This window comes from Blennius ocellaris (genome assembly GCF_963422515.1).
Source record: "Blennius ocellaris genome assembly, contig: SCAFFOLD_163, whole genome shotgun sequence".
NCBI lineage: Eukaryota > Metazoa > Chordata > Actinopteri > Blenniiformes > Blenniidae > Blennius > Blennius ocellaris.
The window spans coordinates 10001-32500 of NW_027662295.1; the positions used below are offsets into that span (position 1 = coordinate 10001).

The window sequence follows — 22500 nt, forward strand, 5'->3', positions numbered from 1 at the left end:
TGTTATGCTACGTTGCATTACATCACGTTACAGATCGTTACGTTACATCATGTTACAGATCGTTACAGATGGTTACGTCCCAGAAGGTGACATGTGTTGGTCTGAAGGTACTACTTGTGGCGGCGGAGGAGTCTCTGCACGTGGACTTCAGGGTGGCGGTGTGTCTCCTCAGGCATGATGGCGGCGCTGTGCTCGCAGTACGTGGCACTGCCGGGGCGGCGGGATGCGGAGGTGGAGGTGCGCTGGCTGCAGGTGACCCTGAGGAACTCCTTCCTGCCCGAGCTGCCGCGGCTCCGATCCTTCCTGCTCAAACACGTAAGCCCCACCTCCACCTGCAGCCCCGCTTCCACCTGCAGGTGAGCTGACCGCTGTGTCCCTGCAGACGTCCAGGATGTACACCGTGCCGCTGTACCAACACCTGGCCGCCGGCGGCATGAAGGCCGTCGCCGTGGAGATCTTCTACCAGACCCAGCACCGCCTGCACCTCAAGCTCCGCCGCACGCTGCAGCGCATCCTGTTCCCAAGCGGAGCGGCCCCGGCTCCACCCCTGGCTCCACCGCTGGCCCCGCCCCCGGCCCTGGCCCCGCCCACTCCCTCCTGCTCCACCCCTTTACAGCAGCTGCCTGCAGTCACAGGTTCTGCCAGCGTCCTGCAGAACATCCACGTGTCGGCCTGATTTGCTTGACCGTCACCACCAGAGGGTGCTCAAGGTACGGCCGGAGAGCAGGGTGCCGCCTGGAGAGCAGGACTCCACCTGGAGAGCAGGACCCCCCCTGGAGAGCAGGACCCCCCTGGAGAGCAGGACCCCCCCTGGAGAGCAGGACCCCCCCTGGAGAGCAGGGCGCTGCCTGGAGAGCAGGACCCCCCTGGAGAGCAAGACCCACCCCCCCCTGCAGGGCGCCGTGAGGGTTAACCTCTTGACCAAAGCTCTGCTCTGATTGGCTGCAGGTTGTCTTGTTCTTAACGGTTCCTGCTGGTCAGACCAGGGGCCTCATTTATAAAACTGTGCGTAGGATTGACGTCAAAATTGGCGTACGCACGAAACACAGAAAGTGCGTACGCATAAAAATATCCTGATTTATAAAACAGTGCGCACGCACGTCCTACGCCGATTTCCCTTTATAAATCACAATCCACTCTATATGTGGCGCACCTGTGTGCGGGTCAGACCACGCCCATATTTGCCTATAAATATTCAGAGGAACGCCTCTCATGAATATTGATTCATGACTGACAGCATGCCGAAAGCAGAAAGAAAAGCCAAGAAACGCAGTTTGACCCAGTGTGAGGTGGAAGTTCTGGTCGGGGAGGTGGAGAAGAGGAAGGCGATGTTATTTGGTGGACACAGTGTTGGGTTAGGGTTAGGGTCAGTGTTGGGTTAGGGTTAGGGTTAGGGTCAGTGTTGGGTTAGGGTTAGGGTTAGGGTCAGTGTTGGGTTAGGGTTAGGGTCAGTGTTGGGTTAGGGTTAGGGTCAGTGTTGGGTTAGGGTTAGGGTCAGTGTTAGGTTAGGGTTAGGGTCAGTGTTAGGTTAGGGTTAGGGTTAGGGTCAGTGTTGGGGTCACCAATGCCAAAAAAGCTCTAGAGTGGCAGCATGTGGCGGATGGTGTCAATGCTGTGGCCTCAGAAGGTCGGAGTGTGGCTGAGGGGAACAAAAGTGGTCAGACATCAAAGTAGACGCAAAAAAGCGCCTGGCGTCACACTGGCAGAGCGTCTGTGCCCCGGGCGGGGGAACGGGCCACCCGGAGCTCACCCCGCTGGAGGAAACACTGGCGGGGGTCATCGGGGAATCCCTCCTGAGTGTAGTGGTGACGGAGGTGGAGGGGGACACCGCCACCTGCCCTTCAGGAGCCCGATGGTGCGCTCCACAATACTGCGCGCCTGGCTGTGGCGCAGATTCTAGGGGGTCTCCACTGTCGCCTGCAAGGTCGTGAATGGGTTAAACACTAGTACAAAATTGCAAGTCTCAGGATTTCCACATGAATTCTCCGTACCTAGAAGCCACCCAGCACCTAGAAGCCACCCATCACCTAGAAGCCACCCAGCACCTAGAAACCACCCATCACCTAGAAGCCACCCATCACGTACAGCGCCGGCCTCCAGTCTGCGCCCAACACTGCTATATGGGCTATATGATATAAGATATTACACTGCATTCATATCAGTGTAAACATCATTTTCCCTACTGTTGTCTTACTATTGTCTTAATCATATGTTTCCCGTGTGCACTCCAGGGAGTATGTTTGTTTATTCATTGTAGAAATTACATTGTTTACTATCCATTTCTTGCAAATAAACTGTCCATATATGAGAGGTCATATAACTATTTATTTTACACCATCAGTTTCACACAGTTTCTCCCGTTTCTTTCTTCTGCCATCAGTGGCGCAGTTTCTCCTTCCCCCAGTTCTGTGCGTACGCATGGGTCAGAGTTGGGTTAGGGTTAGGGTGACCCAGGGTCAGAGTTGGGCTAGGGTTAGGGTGACCCAGGGTCAGAGTTGGGTTAGGGTTAGGGTGACCCAGGGTCAGAGTTGGGTTAGGGTTAGGGTGACCCAGGGTCAGAGTTGGGCTAGGGTTAGGGTGACCCAGGGTCAGAGTTGGGTTAGGGTTAGGGTGACCCAGGGTCAGAGTTGGTTAGGGTTAGGGTTCGGGTTAGGGTTAGGGTGACCCAGGGTCAGAGTTGGGTTAGGGTTAGGGTGACCCAGGGTCAGAGTTGGTTAGGGTTAGGGTTAGGGTGACCCAGGGTCAGAGTTGGTTAGGGTTAGGGTTAGGGTGACCCAGGGTCAGAGTTGGGTTAGGGTTAGGGTGACCCAGGGTCAGAGTTGGTTAGGGTTAGGGTTAGGGTTAGGGTTAGGGTGACCCAGGGTCAGAGTTGGGTTAGGGTTAGGGTGACCCAGGGTCAGAGTTGGTTAGGGTTAGGGTTAGGGTGACCAAGGGTCAGAGTTGGTTAGGGTTAGGGTGACCCAGGGTCAGAGTTGGTTAGGGTTAGGGTGACCCAGGGTCAGAGTTGGCGTGGAGGACCGCACATTTTCCCATCAAGTTCTCTTTTTATAAATCCCACGGTTTGCGTAGAGAGTGGTGTACGCATTCTTTTGTGCGTACGCAACGTTTATAAATGAGGCCCCAGGTCTCCGTCTTTACGGTTCGTCCAGGACTCCATTCTCTGATCATCAACTTCAGTAGAATTCTTTGTTTACTTTTAAAATAAATACCAAGACCTGAATCCTGGGTCCTTATTATGACGAGTCAGTCTCTGAATGATGAGTCAGTGAGGAAGAGGAGCAGTTCCAGTGATGAAGAGGAGCAGTTCCAGTGAGGAAGAGGAGCAGTTCCAGTGAGGAAGAGGAGTAGTTCCAGTGAGGAAGAGGAGCAGCAGTTCCAGTGAGGAAGAGGAGCAGCAGTTCCAGTGAGGAAGAGGAGCAGTTCCAGTGAGGAAGAGGAGCAGCTCCAGTGATGAAGAGGAGCAGTTCCAGTGATGAGGAGCAGCAGTTCCAGTGAGGATGAGGAGCAGCAGTTCCAGTGAGGAAGAGGAGCAGTTCCAGTGAGGAAGAGGAGCAGCAGTTCCAGTTATGAGGAGCAGCAGTTCCAGTGAGGAAGAGGAGCAGTTCCAATGAATAAGAGGAGCAGTTCCAGTGAGGAAGAGGAGCAGCAGTTCCAGTGAGGAAGAGGAACAACAGTTCCAGTGAGGTAGAGGAACAGCGGTTCCAGCGAGGAAGAGGAGCAGTTCCAGTGATGAAGAGGAGCAGTTCCAGTGAGGAAGAGGAGCAGCTCCAGTGATGAAGAGGAGCAGTTCCAGTGATGAGGAGCAGCAGTTCCAGTGAGGAAGAGGAGCAGCAGTTCCAGTGAGGAAGAGGAGCAGCAGTTCCAGTGAGGAAGAGGAGCAGTTCCAATGAATAAGAGGAGCAGTTCCAGTGAGGAAGAGGAGCAGCAGTTCCAGTGATGAAGAGGAGCAGTTCCAGTGAGGAAGAGGAACAGCAGTTCCAGTGAGGAAGAGGAGCCGTTCCAGTGAGGAAGAGGGTTCGTTTTGCGAATTGCAACGAAGATAATGTGTCAGGAATCCTACTGTTTTTCCACACTTCTCGTTTTTTTTTTGTACGTGTTTTTGATTTTGAAAATGTATGCTTTTTTCAGTACTTCCGGTTTTATTGTGTGCTTGTCTGTTTGTCTTGTCGTGATTGACGTGTTATATCTTAATCAAAGCTGCATTAACGATTGGGGCTATTTTTCCTGAGTGTTGCGGGGGTGGGGGCGCGTTCCAAACTTCAGCGGAAGCTCCTTCCTGACGCGGATGCAGCAGGGGTGCGTTACAATCCTCAGCGGAAGCTTCCGGTCTCCCTCCTCGCTCCTTCCTGACGTGGAGGCAGCAGGGGAGCGTCCCAAACCAGAGCTGCTCCTCCTCGCCCAGACGGAGGCTCCCACAGAAGGGGGCTGCTGCCGGGGAAGGCCAGAGGAGGAACCGCATCACCACGCGGGTACAGATTGAGTTCCAGCGAAGGTCTGTGGAGGTTCGAAAGCTGCCCGGAATGTCCCGGAGGATTCCGTGAAGGAAGCCGGCGCCTGGTGCGGGACGCGGTCCGTCAGCTGACGCTGCCGCCGCCGACATCTTGGCTCCGAGCGGAGGAGACGAAGCTTCACGGTCAAACGTCCAGGCGGGGCGGGACGGAGACGGAGGGACACTACGGGGGACGGAGACGGAGGGAGGGACAGTACCGGGGGACGGAGACGGAAGGAGGGAGGGACAGTACCGGGGGACGGAGGGGGGGGGGGGACAGTACGGGGGACGGAGGGGGGGGGGGGGGGCAGTACGGGGGACGGAGACGGAGGGAGGGAGGGAGACTAACGGGGGACGGAGACGGAGGGATACTATGGGGGACGGAGACGGAAGGAGGGCCAGTACCGGGGGACGGAGACGGAGGGACACTACGGGGGACGGAGGGAGGGAGGGACAGTACCGGGGGACGGAGACGGAGGGACAGTACGGGGGGACGGAGACGGAAGGAGGGAGACTAACGGGGGACGGAGACGGAGGGAGGGAGGGACAGTACCGGGGGACGGAGACGGAGGGAGGGAGACTAACGGGGGACGGAGACGGAGGGACACTACGGGGGACGGAGGGAGGGAGGGACAGTACCGGGGGACGGAGACGGAGGGACAGTACGGGGAGACGGAGACGGAAGGAGGGACACTACGGGGGACGGAGACGGAGGGACACTACGGGGGAGGGAGGGACGTACCAGGGGACGGAGACGGAAGGAGGGACACTACGGGGGACGGAGAGAGGGAGGGACAGTACCGGGGGACGGAGACGGAAGGAGGGACACTACGGGAGACGGAGGGACAGTACCGGGGGACGGCGGGAGGGAGGGACAGTACCAGGGGACGGAGGGGGGGGACGGAGACTGAGGGAGGGAGACTAACAGGGGACGGAGACGGAGGGATACTATGGGGGACGGAGACGGAAGGAGGGCCAGTACCGGGGGACGGAGACGGAGGGAGGGACAGTACCGGGGGAAGGAGATGGCGGGAGGGACAGTACCGGAGGGGGGAGGGGGACAGTACGGAGACGGAGGGAGGGAGTGAGACTAACAGGGGACGGAGACGGAAGGATACTATGGGGGACGGAGACGGAAGGAGGGCCAGTACCGGGGGACGGAGACGGAGGGAGGGACCGTACCGGGGGACGGAGACGGAGGGACACTACGGGGGACGGAGGGAGGGACACTACGGGGGACGGAGGGAGGGAGGGACGTACCAGGGGACGGAGACGGAAGGAGGGACACTACGGGGGACGGAGGGACAGTACCGGGGGACGGAAGGAGGGACACTATGGGGGACTGAGACGGAGGGACGACACCGGGGGACGGACAGAGGGAGGACATTGGGACAGGGTTCTGGTCCAGGCTCTGCCCCCCGCAGCTTCGTTGTTTTTTTAGGTTTTGATTTTTGTAGTGATGATGAGAAAATCAAAACTTAAAGAAAATACGGCGCTGACGGAAAACCACCTGTGTGTGTGTGTGTGTGTGCGTGTGTGTGTGTGTGTGGAACCAGTGGAACCCGCTTCCTGTCCACCTTGGAACCAGTGGAACCCGCTTCCTGTCCACCTTGGAGCCAGTGGAAGCCACTTCCTGTCCCCAGTGGAACACACTTCCTGTCCACCTTGGAACCAGTGGAAGCCACTTCCTGTCCCCAGTGGAACCCGCTTCCTGTCCACCTTGGAACCAGTCGAAGCCACTTCCTGTCCCCAGTGGAACACACTTCCTGTCCACCTTGGAACCAGTGGACGCCGCTTCCGGTCCCCAGTGGAACACACCTCCTGTCCACCTTGGAACCAGTGGAAGCCACTTCCTGTCCCCAGTGGAACCCGCTTCCTGTCCACCTTGGAACCAGTCGAAGCCACTTCCTGTCCCCAGTGGAACACACTTCCTGTCCACCTTGGAACCAGTGGACGCCACTTCCGGTCCCCAGTGGAACACACCTCCTGTCCACCTTGGAACCAGTGGAAGCCATTTCCTGTCCCCAGTGGAAGCCACTTCCTGTCCCCAGTGGAACCCGCTTCCTGTCCACCTTGGAACCAGTGGAAGCCATTTCCTGTCCCCAGTGGAAGCCACTTCCTGTCCCCAGTGGAACCCGCTTCCTGTCCACCTTGGAACCAGTGGAAGCCACTTCCGGTCCCCAGTGGAACACACTTCCTGTCCACCTTGGAACCAGTGGAACCCGCTTCCTGTCCACCTTGGAGCCAGTGGAAGCCACTTCCTGTCCACCTTGGAACCAGTGGAAGCCACTTCCTGTCCCCAGTGGAACCCGCTTCGTGTCCACAGTGGAAGCCACTTCCTGTCCCCAGTGGGCACTACGAGAGACAAGACGGTGAAGTGAACCAATCACTTCCTGTGTCAGTAGATGAAAAATAAACTTTCCAGTAGGTACACGATGACATTTATTCATATGAGGCTTTTATTTTGAAGCACATTGAAGGTGTCACCTCGTTGGTAAAGTTTCATTGTTTTTCTCTTTGTTTCTTTATTAAAGTGTCTCTTTGATGTATTATTACTTTTAAAATAGTTACTCTGAGCTGACGTCATGTGACCAGCTTTTATGTTGAAGAGACACTAATATACACACTAAGACACACTTACATTAATACACACTAAGACACACACTTACACTAATACACATGAATACACACACTTACACTAACACACACTAATACACACACTTACACTAACACATACACTTACACTAATACACATGAATACTTACACTAATACACACGCTAACACACACACTTACACTAATACACATGAATACATACACTTACACTAATACACACACTTACACTAATACACATGAATACATACACTAACACTAATACACACACTTACACTAATACACATGAATACATACACTTACACTAATACACACACTTGCACTAATACACACACTAACACACACACTTACACTAATACACACACCTACACTAGTACACACACTAACACACACACTTACACTAATACACACGAATACATACACTTACACTAATACACACACTTACACTAATACACACTAACACACACACTTACACTAATACACACACTAACACACACACTTACACTAATACACACGAATACATACACTTACACTAATACACATGAATACACACACTTGCACTAACACACACTTACACTAATACACTTGAATACACACACTTACACTAGCACACACACTTACACTAATACACATGAATACACACACTTACACTAATACACATGAATACACACACTTACACTAATACACACACATACACACGAATACACACACTTACACTAATACACTTGAATACACACATTTACACTAATATACACATGAATACACACACACTTGCACTAATACACACGTACACACTAACACACACACTTACACTAATACACACACATACACATGAATACTCACACACTTACACTAACACACACATTTACACTAATACATACACACACGTACACACTAATACACACACTTACACACACGAATACATACACTTACACTAATACACATGAATACACACACTTGCACTAACACACACTTACACTAATACACTTGAATACACACACTTACACTAGCACACACACTTACACTAATACACATGAATACACACACTTACACTAATACACATGAATACACACACTTACACTAATACACACACATACACACGAATACACACACTTACACTAATACACTTGAATACACACATTTACACTAATATACACATGAATACACACACACTTGCACTAATACACACGTACACACTAACACACACACTTACACTAATACACACACATACACATGAATACTCACACACTTACACTAACACACACATTTACACTAATACATACACACACGTACACACTAATACACACACTTACACACACGAATACATACACTTACACTAATACACACACTTACACAAATACACACACTAATACACACACTTACACTAATACACACTAATACACACGAATACATACACTTACACTAATACACACACTTACACTAACACACACACTTACACTAATACACACACTAATACACACACTTACACTAATACACACGAATACATACACTTACACTAATACACACACTAACACACACACTTACACTAATACACACGAATACATACACTTACACTAATACACATGAATACACACACTTACACTAACACACACTTACACTAATACACTTGAATACACACACTTACACTAGCGCACACACTTACACTAATACACATGAATACACACACTTACACTAATACACACACTAACACACACACTTACACTAATACACATGAATACACACACTTACACTAATACACACACTTACACTAATACACTTGAATACACACATTTACACTAATATACACATGAATACACACACACTTGCACTAATACACACGTACACACTAACACACACACTTACACTAATACACACACATACACATGAATACTCACACACTTACACTAACACACACATTTACACTAATACATACACACACGTACACACTAATACACACACTTGCACTAACACACACACACACACACTGGTGGAACTGCTCATGAGCTCAGGTCATGTGACGTCATGATCTGTTGCGCTATAATTAAAGTATTTTTCTATTGTCTCCAAGATCCTCATGATCAATGAGGCGAACATGAATGAGTGAATGAATAAAGGAACTAATGGATGAAGGAAGGAGGGTTTGCCTCACAGGAAGTAGTTTATTCTAAAGCAGAGGTATTGAGATGTGCTGCCCGGAAGTCACATTTACCAACATCCTGTTTAGTGACGATCCAATTCAATACAACTTTATTTATATAGCACCAACTATAACACAGTCATTTCTAGGTCTCCCTAGAGTAACAGACCAGGTTCCTCTTGAGCTTTCTGCATTAAAATGCACGTCTACTGCAACAATCAAGCAGAATTTAGGCTTTATTGGCACTCAAAGGGTAAATGAAATGTTTTTCGCTCAGGCAACGACGCGGACACCTCGAATGGGGTTAATTTCCCGGCATGCCTCAGTGAGGTCCTTTCCCTCCATATTCCCGCCTCAATAGCAGGTAGGCTAGCGCGCTCTCCTACAAACCTCCAAAACTCTGCTTTACCGCCATCATCCTCCTACATTCCGCCTGCCGCGGCCCCGCTGCCCGCCGCCGTGTCCGCCGCGGGTCGCGGGGCCGCTCCGGCCGAAGGATGGCTTCGATTCCCCGCTGATTGAGAGGCTCCGGGGCTGCGGCTGAACCGCATCATCCTGGTCTCAGTGCCGATCCTGGGTCGGGTCCCTCAGCCCGGGTCCCTTAACCCGGCCCCGGTCCAATTGTATACCTGAACACTTTTTGGAGCCTCGCTACGAGAACTAATGAATTCTGGTGTGTGTGTCCTCTGTTGGTTGCGTCATGCAGGTTCGCTCACCTGAACAACTACGTCATCATGCCAGGAAGGTAAGGTTACCTGCGCCTCATGTTATCTGATGGGTATGACAAAGTGTCAGCTCTTTGAATAGGTAGGGTACTACGTTGCAGGCTGAGGTGAGGTAGGGTACTGCGTTGCAGGCTGAGGTAAGGTAGGGTACTGCGTTGCGGGCTGAGGTAAGGTAGGGCACTATGTTGCGGGCTGAGGTAAGGTAGGGCACTACGTTGCGGGCTGAGGTAAGGTAGGGTACTACGTTGCGGGCTGAGGTAAGGTAGGGTGCTACGTTGCGGGCTGAGGTAAGGTAGGGTTCTACGTTGCTGGTTATGTATGTACGTTGCAGACAGTAGAGTAAGGTTGTGTACGTACGTTGCAGACAGAGTAAGGTTGTGTACGTACGTTGCAGACAGTAGAGTAAGGTTGTGTACGTACGTTGCAGACAGTAGAGTAAGGTTGTGTACGTACGTTGCAGACAGTAGAGTAAGGTTGTGTACGTACGTTGCAGACAGTAGAGTAAGGTTGTGTACGTACGTTGCAGAATGGAGTAAGGTTGTGTAAGTACGTTGCAGAATGGAGTAAGGTTGTGTAAGTACGTTGCAGAATGGAGTAAGGTTGTGTACGTACGTTGCAGGCTGTAGAGTAAGGTTGTGTACGTACGTTGCAGGCTGTAGAGTAAGGTTGTGTACGTACGTTGCAGAATGGAGTAAGGTTGTGTACGTACGTTGCAGAATGGAGTAAGGTTGTGTACGTACGTTGCAAGCTGTAGAGTAAGGTTGTGTACGTACGTTGCAGGCTGTAGAGTAAGGTTGTGTACGTACGTTGCAGGCTGTAGAGTAAGGTTGTGTACGTACGTGGCAGAGTAGAGTAAGGTTGTGTACGTACGTGGCAGAGTAGAGTAAGGTTGTGTACGTACGTGGCAGAGTAGAGTAAGGTTGTGTACGTACGTGGCAGAGTAGAGTAAGGTTGTGTACGTACGTGGCAGACTAGAGTAAGGTTGTGTACGTACGTGGCAGACTAGAGTAAGGTTGTGTACGTACGTGGCAGACTGTAGAGTAAGGTTGTGTACGTACGTGGCAGACTGTAGAGTAAGGTTGTGTACGTACGTTGCAGACTGGAGTAAGGTTGTGTGCGTACGTTGCAGAATGGAGTAAGGTTGTGTACGTACGTTGCAGAATGGAGTAAGGTTGTGTACGTACGTTGCAGGCTGTGGAATAAGGTTGTGTACGAACGTTGCAGGCTGTGGAGTAAGGTTGTGTACGTACGTTGCAGGCTGTAGAGTAAGGTTGTGTACGTGCGTTGCAGAATGGAGTAAGGTTGTGTACGTACGTTGCAGAATGGAGTAAGGTTGTGTACGTACGTTGCAGAATGGAGTAAGGTTGTGTACGTACGTTGCAGAATGGAGTAAGGTTGTGTACGTACGTTGCAGAATGGAGTAAGGTTGTGTACGTACGTTGCAGGCTGTAGAGTAAGGTTGTGTACGTACGTTGCAGGCTGTAGAGTAAGGTTGTGTACGTACGTGGCAGAGTAGAGTAAGGTTTGTGTACGTACGTGGCAGACTAGAGTAAGGTTGTGTACGTACGTGGCAGACTAGAGTAAGGTTGTGTACGTACGTTGCAGACAGTAGAGTAAGGTTGTGTACGTACGTTGCGGACTGCAGTAAGGTTGTGTACGTACGTTGCGGACTGGAGTAAGGTTGTGTACGTACGTTGCGGACTGGAGTAAGGTTGTGTACGTACGTTGCGGACTGGAGTAAGGTTGTGTACGTACGTTGCGGACTGGAGTAAGGTTGTGTACGTACGTTGCGGACTGGAGTAAGGTTGTGTACGTACGTTGCGGACTGGAGTAAGGTTGTGTACGTACGTTGCAGACTGGAGTAAGGTTGTGTACGTACGTTGCAGAATGGAGTAAGGTTGTGTACGTACGTGGCAGACTGTAGAGTAAGTTTGTGTACGTACGTTGCAGACTGGAGTAAGGTTGTGTGCGTACGTTGCAGAATGGAGTAAGGTTGTGTACGTACGTTGCAGAATGGAGTAAGGTTGTGTACGTACGTTGCAGGCTGTGGAATAAGGTTGTGTACGAACGTTGCAGGCTGTGGAGTAAGGTTGTGTACGTACGTTGCAGGCTGTAGAGTAAGGTTGTGTACGTGCGTTGCAGGCTGTAGAGTAAGGTTGTGTACGTGCGTTGCAGAATGGAGTAAGGTTGTGTACGTACGTTGCAGAATGGAGTAAGGTTGTGTACGTACGTTGCAGAATGGAGTAAGGTTGTGTACGTACGTTGCAGAATGGAGTAAGGTTGTGTACGTACGTTGCAGGCTGTAGAGTAAGGTTGTGTACGTACGTGGCAGAGTAGAGTAAGGTTTGTGTACGTACGTGGCAGACTAGAGTAAGGTTGTGTACGTACGTGGCAGACTAGAGTAAGGTTGTGTACGTACGTTGCAGACAGAGTAAGGTTGTGTACGTACGTTGCGGACTGGAGTAAGGTTGTGTACGTACGTTGCGGACTGGAGTAAGGTTGTGTACGTACGTTGCGGACTGGAGTAAGGTTGTGTACGTACGTTGCGGACTGGAGTAAGGTTGTGTACGAACGTTGCAGACTGGAGTAAGGTTGTGTACGTACGTTGCAGAATGGAGTAAGGTTGTGTACGTACGTTGCAGAATGGAGTAAGGTTGTGTACGTACGTTGCAGAATGGAGTAAGGTTGTGTACGTACGTTGCAGAATGGAGTAAGGTTGTGTACGAACGTTGCAGGCTGTAGAGTAAGGTTGTGTACGAACGTTGCAGGCTGTAGAGTAAGGTTGTGTACGTGCGTTGCAGAATGGAGTAAGGTTGTGTACGTACGTTGCAGAATGGAGTAAGGTTGTGTACGTACGTTGCAGAATGGAGTAAGGTTGTGTACGTACGTTGCAGAATGGAGTAAGGTTGTGTACGTACGTTGCAGAATGGAGTAAGGTTGTGTACGAACGTTGCAGGCTGTAGAGTAAGGTTGTGTACGAACGTTGCAGGCTGTAGAGTAAGGTTGTGTACGAACGTTGCAGGCTGTAGAGTAAGGTTGTGTACGTGCGTTGCAGAATGGAGTAAGGTTGTGTACGTATGTTGCAGAATGGAGTAAGGTTGTGTACGTATGTTGCAGAATGGAGTAAGGTTGTGTACGTACGTTGCAGGCTGTAGAGTAAGGTTGTGTACGTACGTTGCAGGCTGTAGAGTAAGGTTGTGTACGTACGTGGCAGAGTAGAGTAAGGTTGTGTACGTACGTGGCAGAGTAGAGTAAGGTTGTGTACGTACGTGGCAGAGTAGAGTAAGGTTGTGTACGTACGTTGCAGACAGTAGAGTAAGGTTGTGTACGTACGTTGCAGACAGTAGAGTAAGGTTGTGTACGTACGTTGCAGACTGGAGTAAGGTTGTGTACGTACGTTGCAGACTGGAGTAAGGTTGTGTACGTACGTTGCAGACTGGAGTAAGGTTGTGTACGTACGTTGCAGGCTGTGGAGTAAGGTTGTGTACGTACGTTGCAGGCTGTGGAGTAAGGTTGTGTACGTGCGTTGCAGGCTGTGGAGTAAGGTTGTGTACGTACGTTGCAGGCTGTGGAGTAAGGTTGTGTACGTGCGTTGCAGGCTGTGGAGTAAGGTTGTGTACGTGCGTTGCAAGCTGTGGAGTAAGGCAGTGTACTAGCTCCCAGCCTAGAGTAAGGCAGTGTCCTACCTTGCAGACTGTGGAGCAAGGCGGTGTCCAAGCTTAAAGCCTAGAGTAAGGCAGTGTCCTACCTTGCAGACTGTGGAGCAAGGCGGTGTTCAGCGGCTACAAGCGCGGCCTGAGGAACCAGAGAGAGAACACGGCTCTGCTGAAGCTGGAGGGCTGCTACAGCCGGGACCAGGTGGACTTCTACCTGGGGAAGCGCTGCGCCTACGTGTACAAGGCCAAGAAGTGAGTGACCTCTGACCCCCTAACCCTGACCCCTAACCTTCTACCTGGGGAAGCACTGCGCCTACGTGTACAAGGCCAAGAAGTGAGTCTGACCTCTGACCCCCCCAGGAACACGGTGACCCCCGGTGGGAAGCCCAACAAGACCCGGGTGATCTGGGGGAAGGTGACCCGTCCCCATGGTAACAGTGGGATGGTCCGGGCCAAGTTCTCCAGCAACCTGCCGGCCAAGGCCATCGGGCACCGCATCAGGGTGGTGAGTGTGTACTCTGGGTAGTACTGGGGTGGTACTGCTGTATCAGGGTGGTGAGTGTGTACTCTGGGTAGTACTGGGGTGGTACTGCTGTATCAGGGTGGTGAGTGTACTGGGGTACCAGTATAGTACTGATGACATCATCACAGAGCTAACAGGAGTATAACAGTGTAGTACTGATGACATCATCACAGAGCTAGCAGTATAATGGTGTAGTACTGATGACATCATCACAGAGCTAACAGTATAATGGTGTAGTACTGATGACATCACAGAGCTAACAGTATAATGGTGTAGTACTGATGACATCACAGAGATAACAGTATAATGGTGTAGTCCTGATGACATCATCACAGAGCTAACAGTATAATGGTGTAGTACTGATGACATCATCACAGAGCTAGCAGTATAATGGTGTAGTCCTGATGACATCATCACAGAGCTAACAGTATAATGGTGTAGTCCTGATGACATCATCACAGAGCTAACAGTATAATGGTGTAGTCCTGATGACATCACAGAGCTAACAGTGTAATGGTGTAGTCCTGATGACATCGCAGAGCTAACAGTATAATGGTGTAGTCCTGATGACATCACAGAGCCAACAGTATAATGGTGTAGTACTGATGACATCATCACAGCCAACAGTAGAACGTCTCTTTCTGATGACATCATCACAGCCAGACTTCCTGTTCCAGATGCTGTACCCATCCCGGGTGTGAGGAAGACGAGGAGGAAGATGAAGAACGTCTGTTTGTACAAATAAAAACTTCAACCTGAAAGAACTGAGCCTCATTTGGTTCCTCATCTGGTCCTGGTCCTGGTCTGGTCCTCCTGCTGGTCCTGGTCCTGGTCCTCCTGCTGGTCCTGGTCCTGGTCCTCCTGCTGGTCCTGGTCCTGGTCCTCCTGCTGGTCCTGGTCCTGGTCCAACATCTCTGTGTTCAAACGACTTGGTTGGAGGCAAATGATTGATCCTCCATCTTCACTGCAGTACCAGGGTAGTACGCACTGCAGTACCAGGGTAGTACACACTGCAGTACCAGGGTAGTACACACTGCAGTACCAGGGTAGTACACACTGCAGTACCAGGGTAGTACACACTGCAGTACCAGGGTCACAGTAAAGTTTTCACTGGTGTTACCATGATGACAAACAGCCAGAAACCTAGGTGTGTGTGTGTGAGAGAGAGAGAGAGAGAGAGGGTGTGTTTGTGTGTGAGAGAGAGAGATGGTGTGTGTGTGTGAGAGAGAGATGGTGTGTTTGTGTGTGTGAGAGTGAGAGAGGGAGTGTTTGTGTGTGAGTGAGTGAGGGAGTGTTTGTGTGTGAGTGAGTGAGGGAGTGTTTGTGTGTGAGTGAGAGAGGGAGTGTGAGTGAGTGAGGGAGTGTTTGTCAGCTGAATGGTGAGAAGTAATTAATTCTTCATCCTTCACTCAGCCTGACGGTTCTCTTCCTCCTTCTCTTCCTCTCCTCCTCTTCCTCCTGCTCCTCCTCTTGCTCCTGCTCTTCCTCCTCCTCCTCTCCTCTTCCTCTTGCTCCTGCTCCTCCTCTTGCCCCTCTTCCTCCACCTCTTCCTCTCCTCCTCCTCCTCTCCTCTTCCTCTTGCTCCTGCTCCTCTTGCCCCTCTTCCTCCACCTCTTCCTCTCCTCCTCCTCCTCCTCCACCACCTCCTCTTCCTCCACTCAAAGAAGGTGAATGTGACACAACTTCAACATGTTGGTAACATGCAGCACAGACACAATATAGGAGGAGGAGGAGCAGCAGCAGACCAGGAGGAGGAGGAGGAGCAGTAGCAGGAGTTCTCAGAAGTTCTCAAAGGGTTAAGCTCCACGTCCCTCCGCTCACCTGACCCCGCCCACCGGGGGACGCCCCCCCCCCCCCACCTCCCAGCCCCCTCCCGCACCGCTGCAGAAGCGTCTCAGACCGGGAGTTCCTGCTCTTCGACACCCGGTCCAGTCCGGTCCGGTTCGGGTCTGAGGAAGTGGTCCAGCAGGTCCCGGTCCTACTTTTCCCGCGAGTTTCTGTGTTTTGCGGGAGTTTCGTGCTGGAAGGCTGGAGCCCCACGGAGCGATCTGATTGGTTGACAGGCTGATGAAGGTGAAGATGATGGTGACGATGGTGACGATGATGATGATGGTGATGAAGAGCTGTGGAGCCGCCGCACGGTCGAAGGTCAGTACCCGGAGACCGCAGAGTGGAGACCCGCTCAGTGAGGACCCGCTCAGTGAGGACCCGCTCAGTGGAGAACCGCTCAGTGGAGACCCGCTCAGTGAGGACCCGCTCAGTGAGGACCCGCTCAGTGGAGACCCGCTCAGTGAGGACCCGCTCAGTGGAGACCCGCTCAGAGAGGACAAGGTCTCCAATGAGCGGGTTCTCATATTGGCAGTACTCAGTACTGCACGGCAGTACTACCTGGTATATTGTGAGGAGGAGGGGGGGGGGGGGGGGGAAGAGGAGGGGGAGGGGCTCAGTGCTGCTATCGAGTTCATGTGACACATTGGTCAATATATGTTACACTATTTATTCAAAAACATGTATTTTAGATTGTTTGTTGCATAAGGGGAGAAAGAATAGAACATAAACAAGTTACTTTAAATAAAAAAACAAACCTTGCTGGCTGGGGCCAAAGGGCCAGGTAGTGAAGACAGGGGCTCCCCCTGCTGGCCGTGTTGGGAGCTGCAGTGGTGAGGACAGGGGCTCCCCCTGCTGGCCGTGTTGGGAGCTGCAGCTGATTTGACCATGTTGGTGTTTTCAGGCGTTGATCGCCGGCACAGCGACTCAGACGCTCGCCAACGCCTTGGTTCACGGAGGAACCAGGAACCGACGCTACGCCATCAACCCTCTGGGACACAAGTGGACTCACCTCAATCTCACCTACAGGTACAAGCCCCGCCCCCTGGTACATCAGGCTAGGTACAAGCCCCGCCCCCTGGTACATCAGGTTAGGTAGAAGCCCCACCCCTTATTACCTCAGGCTAGGTACAAGCCCCGCCCCTTATTACCTCAGGCTAGGTACAAGCCACGCCCCCTGGTACATCAGGCTAGGTACAAGCCCCGCCCCCTGGTACATCAGGCTAGGTACAAGCCCCGCCCCCTGGTACATCAGGTTAGGTAGAAGCCCCACCCCTTATTACCTCAGGCTAGGTACAAGCCCCGCCCCTTATTACCTCAGGCTAGGTACAAGCCCCGCCCCCTGGTACCTCAGGCTAGGTACAAGCCCCGCCCCCTGGTACATCAGGTTAGGTAGAAGCCCCACCCCTTATTACCTCAGGCTAGGTACAAGCCCCGCCCCTTATTACCTCAGGCTAGGTACAAGCCCCGCCCCCTGGTACATCAGGATAGGTACAAGCCCCGCCCCCTGGTACCTCAGGTTAGGTAGAAGCCCCGCCCCTTATTACCTCAGGCTAGGTACAAGCCCCGCCCCCTAGTACCTCAGGCTAGGTACAAGTCCCGCCCCCTGGTACCTCAGGCTAGGTACAAGCCCCGCCCCCTGGTACCTCAGGCTAGGTACAAGCCCCGCCCCTTATTACCTCAGGCTAGGTACAAGCCCCGCCCCCTGGTACATCAGGCTAGGTACAAGCCCCGCCCCCTGGTACATCAGGTTAGGTAGAAGCCCCACCCCTTATTACCTCAGGCTAGGTACAAGCCCCGCCCCTTATTACCTCAGGCTAGGTACAAGCCCCGCCCCCTGGTACATCAGGATAGGTACAAGCCCCGCCCCCTGGTACCTCAGGTTAGGTAGAAGCCCCGCCCCTTATTACCTCAGGCTAGGTACAAGCCCCGCCCCCTGGTACCTCAGGCTAGGTACAAGTCCCGCCCCCTGGTACCTCAGGCTAGGTACAAGCCCCGCCCCCTGGTACCTCAGGCTAGGTGCAAGCCCCGCCCCCTGGTACCTCAGGCTAGGTACAAGCCCCGCCCCCTGGTACCTCAGGCTAGGTACAAGTCCCGCCCCCTGGTACCTCAGGCTAGGTGCAAGCCCCGCCCCCTGGTACCTCAGGCTAGGTACAAGCCCCGCCCCCTGGTACCTCAGGCTAGGTACAAGTCCCGCCCCCTGGTACCTCAGGATAGGTGCAAGCCCCGCCCCCTGGTACCTCAGGCTAGGTACAAGCCCCGCCCCCTGGTACCTCAGGCTAGGTACAAGTCCCGCCCCCTGGTACCTCAGGATAGGTGCAAGCCCCGCCCCCTGGTACCTCAGGCTAGGTACAAGCCCCGCCCCCTGGTACCTCAGGCTAGGTACAAGCCCCGCCCCCTGGTACCTCAGGCTAGGTACAGGTTCTGATACTCACACGTGACATCTGGATGGTGTGACACTCACACACACGTCGACACCCTGACGATCACGGTAAGGTTGTGCTCCCTGCAGGATCACCGACTTCCCCAACACCCTGAACCGTGACGACACCAGGAAGGCCATCGGCATCGCCTTCACCAAGTGGAGCGACGTGTCGCCACTCAGCTTCAACGAGGTCGCCGACGGCAACGCCTCCGCCGACATCACCATCGGTACAACGACTGACGACTCTTCAGCTTCCTGTTTGTGAGCAGGAAGTGAAACCTGAGCTTCCTGTTTGTGAGCAGGAAGTGAAACCTGAGCTTCCTGTTTGTAAGCAGGAAGTGAGGTCACCTGAGCTTCCTGTTTGTAAGCAGGAAGTGAAACTTGAGCTTCCTGTTTGTAAGCAGGAAGTGAAACCCGGGTTTCCTGTTTGTAAGCAGGAAGTTGTGTTTTTACGAGACAATGAAGGTCCTGGGGCATCGGGGGTTAATATCTCTGAGTGTTGATGTGTGACGGTGCGTTAGGTTTCTACACCTTCAACCACACGGACTGCTGGGGGGCTCCGCTCCACCCCTGCTTCGACGGGCTGAACGGAGAGCTGGCCCACGCCTTCCTGCCCCCCCGGGGGGAGATCCACTTTGACAACCACGAGTTCTGGATCCTGGGCAAGTCCAGGTTCAGCTGGAAGCAAGGTACCGTCTACTGCTGAAGTAGTTCTGGTCTGGGGGACTTTCAGAGTTCTGGATCAGAGTTCCTCCGGGCAAGGCTCAGGGACGAGGAACCGGACTCAGACCCGTTGTGGTTCTGCAGGGGTCTGGCTCAACGACCTGGTCCAGGTGGCGGCCCACGAGATCGGCCACGCCCTGGGTCTGTGGCACTCCAGGGACCCGGGGGCCCTCATGCACCCCAACGCCACCTACACCGGGCAGAGGGACGTGGGCCAGGACGACGTGTGGGGCATCCAGAGGCTCTACGGTAACCCTACACCTGGACCTGGACCAGTCATGACTGTACTACATGTACTAACCCTAACCCTACACCTGGACCTGGACCAGTCATGACTGTACTACATGTACTAACCCTAACCCTACACCTGGACCTGGACCAGTCATGACTGTACTACATGTACTAACCCTACATGAAGGACTGCAAGTACTCCATGACAACAGTTAAGCTGCGGTCCCATATGGTATGGTATGGTACGATATGGTATGGTAATGTACGGTAAGGTATGGTACAGTATGGTATGGTACGATTTGGTATGGTACTGTACGGTATGGTATGGTAACATATGGCATGGTACGGTTTGGTACAGTATGGTATGGTGCGATTTGGTATGGTACTGTATGGTATGGTATGGTACAGTATGGTATGGTACAGTACGGTATGGTGCGGTATGGTATGATACGGTGCGGTAGGGTATAGTATGGTACGGTATGGTACAGTACATTATGGTACGGTGCGGTATGGTACGGTATGGTATGGTATGGTACAGTATGGTATGGTACGGTATGGTATGGTACAGTGCGGTATGGTATGGTACGGTACGCTATGGTATGGTATGGTACAGTACGGTTTGGTATGGTATGGTACGGTACGGTATGGTATGGTACATTCCAGTAAGCAGTCCAGTGAACAGCAGGGAGCACAAACGAGAAGAGAAGAACATCAGAGGTTTATAGGAGAACAGATATTGAAATATTGCTGCTTGTCCAGAGAGACCGTCCTCACTGACCAATCAGCAGACGGCTGCATTGTAGCTCCGCCCCCTGACACCCTTCCATCAGTGCAAGGCACCGCAACAGAGTTGGTTGCAGTTTTTTTCGGTACCATCCAACCTTTTCAGTGGGATCCCATGAAGTCCCATCAGTAATTTCACTCAGAATGTAGGGCTAATGCAGTACTTGTACTTGTAGTGGTGCAGTAAGTGTGTGTGTGTGTGTGTGTGTGTGTGTGTGTGTGTGTGTGTGTGTGTGTGTGTGTGTGTGTGTGTGTGTGTGTGTGTGTGTGTGTGTGTGTGTGTGTGTGTGCAGGCTGTCTGGACAAGAAGCGTGTGTGTGACCCATGGGCTCGTCTGGGTTTCTGTGAGCGCAGGAAGTCGTTCATGAAGAAGAATTGTCCTCACCGCTGTGACCTCTGCTACGGTGAGCTGTGACCTCTGACCTCTGACCTCTGGTGAGCAAGTGACCCGTCTCACGTTCTGTCTGTGGTCCAGAGCCTCCGGAGGCCGTCGCCACGCCGACGCCTCCTCCGCCCAACGTGAAGGTGAAGCTGGTTCCTCGAGGGAAGACGGTGGCGTTCCGCTGCGGCGCCCGAAACTCTGCGGTGCCTCCTAAAGTCAGGTCAGCTGACCGGGAGGGGCGGGGCTAAAGTCAGGTCAGCTGACCGGGAGGGGCGGGGCTAAAGTCAGGTCAACTGACCGGGAGGGGCGGGGCTAAAGTCAGGTCAGCCTGCCGGAGGGGCGGGGCTAAAGTCAGGTCAGCTGACCGGGAGGGGCGGGGCTAAAGTCAGGTCAGCCTGCCGGGAGGGGCGGGACTAAAGTCAGGTCAGCTGGCCGGGAGGGGCGGGGTTAATGTGGGCCTCACGCCAAATCGGATCTCCACGCCACACCTTGTCCGCAGCCAGAAGACGGATCGTAGACAGACGGGGGATCGTAGACAGACGGGGGATCGTAGACAGACGGGGGATCGTAGACCGACGGACGATCGTAGACCGACGAAGGAGCGTAGACCGACGGAGGATCGTAGACCGACGGCGGAGCGTAGACTGACGGAGGATCGTAGACCGACAGCGGAGCGTAGACCGACGGCGGAGCGTAGACCGACGGCGGAGCGTAGACCGACGGCGGAGCATAGACCGACGGCGGAGCGTAGACCGACGGCGGATCGTAGTCAGTAGCCAGAAGACGTATCGTAACCAGAAGACGTATCGTAGCCAGAAGACGTAACCAGAAGACGTATCGTAGCCAGAAGACGTATCGTAGCCAGAAGACGTATCGTAGCCAGAAGACGTATCGTAGCCAGAAGACGTATCGTAGCCAGAAGACGTAACCAGAAGACGTATCGTAACCAGAAGACGTAACCAGAAGACGTATCGTAGCCAGAAGACGTATCGTAGCCAGAAGACGTATCGTAGCCAGAAGACATATCGTAACCAGAAGACGTATCGTAACCAGAGGACGTATCGTAGCCAGAAGACGTAACCAGAAGACGTATCGTAGCCAGAAGACGCAACCAGAAGACGTATCGTAACCAGAAGACAGAACCAGAAGACGTATCGTAACCAGAAGACGTATCGTAGCCAGAAGACGTAACCAGAAGACGTATCGTAACCAGAAGACGTATCGTAGCCAGAAGACGTATCGTAGCCAGAAGACGTATCGTGTTCCAGACAGTCTCTGGTTCTTCAGTTCTGTCCTCTTCTCTGTCCTCCAGCTGGTTCTTCAGTTCTGTCCTCTGTCCTCCAGCTGGATCTTCAGTCCTGTCCTCTGTCCTCCAGCTGGTTCTTCAGTTCTGTCCTCTGTCCTCCAGCTGGTTCTTCAGTTCCGTCCTCTATCCTCCAGCTGGATCTTCAGTACTGTCCTCTGTCCTCCAACTGGTTCTTCAGTTCTGTCTTCTGTCCTCCAGCTGGTTCTTCAGTTGTTTCCTATGTCCTCTGTCCTCCAGCTGGTTCTTCAGTTGTTTCCTATGTCCTCTGTCCTCCAGCGGGTTCTTCAGTTGTTTCCTATGTCCTCTGTCCTCCAGCTGGTTCTTCAGTTGTTTCCTATGTCCTCTGTCCTCCAGCTGGTTCTTCAGTTGTGTCCCCTGTCCTCCAGCTGGTTCTTCAGTCCTGTCCTCTGTCCTCTGTCCTCCAGCTGGTTGAAGGACGGGGAGCAGATCCAGGCCTCGGTCCCTGGTTACATCACCATGAAGAACAGAGACCTGCGTATCGTAGCTAGCGAGTTCACCGAGGGCGTGTACAGCTGCCTTGTCCGGCGCCGCGCGGACTCTGTGTCTGCCAACTCCTGGGCCATACGTCTGCAGCCTGGAACCGCCAACAGCTGACGGCCCTGTTCCTGCAGCTGACGGCCCTGTTCCTGCAGCTGACGGCCCTGTTCCTGCAACTGACGG

At 52.8% G+C, this 22500-nt stretch overlaps 4 protein-coding genes across 5 annotated transcripts in view; 3 read left to right on the top strand and 1 right to left on the bottom strand.

The window, feature by feature from the left end:
• rnpepl1 (arginyl aminopeptidase like 1) overlaps positions 1-938 on the top strand; it is a gene marked incomplete at both ends in the record, with an annotated part of 7157 nt that extends 6219 nt beyond the window's left edge. Inside the window, 3 exons of the mRNA XM_080521295.1 lie at positions 173-315; positions 383-628; positions 699-938. Of these exons, the coding sequence (XP_080377421.1) occupies positions 173-315; positions 383-628; positions 699-938 (629 nt within the window). The remainder of the gene's footprint in view (positions 1-172; positions 316-382; positions 629-698) is intronic.
• Positions 939-9578: 8640 nt separating this feature from the next.
• rpl35a (ribosomal protein L35a) lies at positions 9579-14906 on the top strand. Its single transcript, XM_080521294.1, has 5 exons — positions 9579-9602; positions 9945-9983; positions 13719-13871; positions 13980-14124; positions 14820-14906. The coding sequence occupies exons 2-5, from the start codon at positions 9973-9975 to the stop codon at positions 14841-14843; spliced, it is 333 nt and encodes a 110-aa protein (XP_080377420.1). The 5' UTR covers positions 9579-9602; positions 9945-9972; the 3' UTR covers positions 14844-14906.
• A 1130-nt stretch (positions 14907-16036) lies between these two features.
• Positions 16037-22500, top strand: part of eif2a (eukaryotic translation initiation factor 2A) — a 31239-nt gene continuing 24775 nt past the window's right edge. The window contains exons 1-5 of the mRNA XM_080521297.1: positions 16037-16290; positions 16874-16998; positions 18482-18621; positions 18916-19083; positions 19202-19366. Of these exons, the coding sequence (XP_080377423.1) occupies positions 16210-16290; positions 16874-16998; positions 18482-18621; positions 18916-19083; positions 19202-19366 (679 nt within the window). The 5' untranslated portion in view covers positions 16037-16209. The remainder of the gene's footprint in view (positions 16291-16873; positions 16999-18481; positions 18622-18915; positions 19084-19201; positions 19367-22500) is intronic.
• LOC308147915 (uncharacterized protein) overlaps positions 22387-22500 on the bottom strand; it is a 1509-nt gene continuing 1395 nt past the window's right edge. For both annotated transcript variants that reach the window (XM_080521299.1, XM_080521298.1), the window contains one exon: positions 22387-22500. This exon is cut by the window's right edge. The gene's annotated coding sequence lies outside the window, so the exon portion shown is untranslated.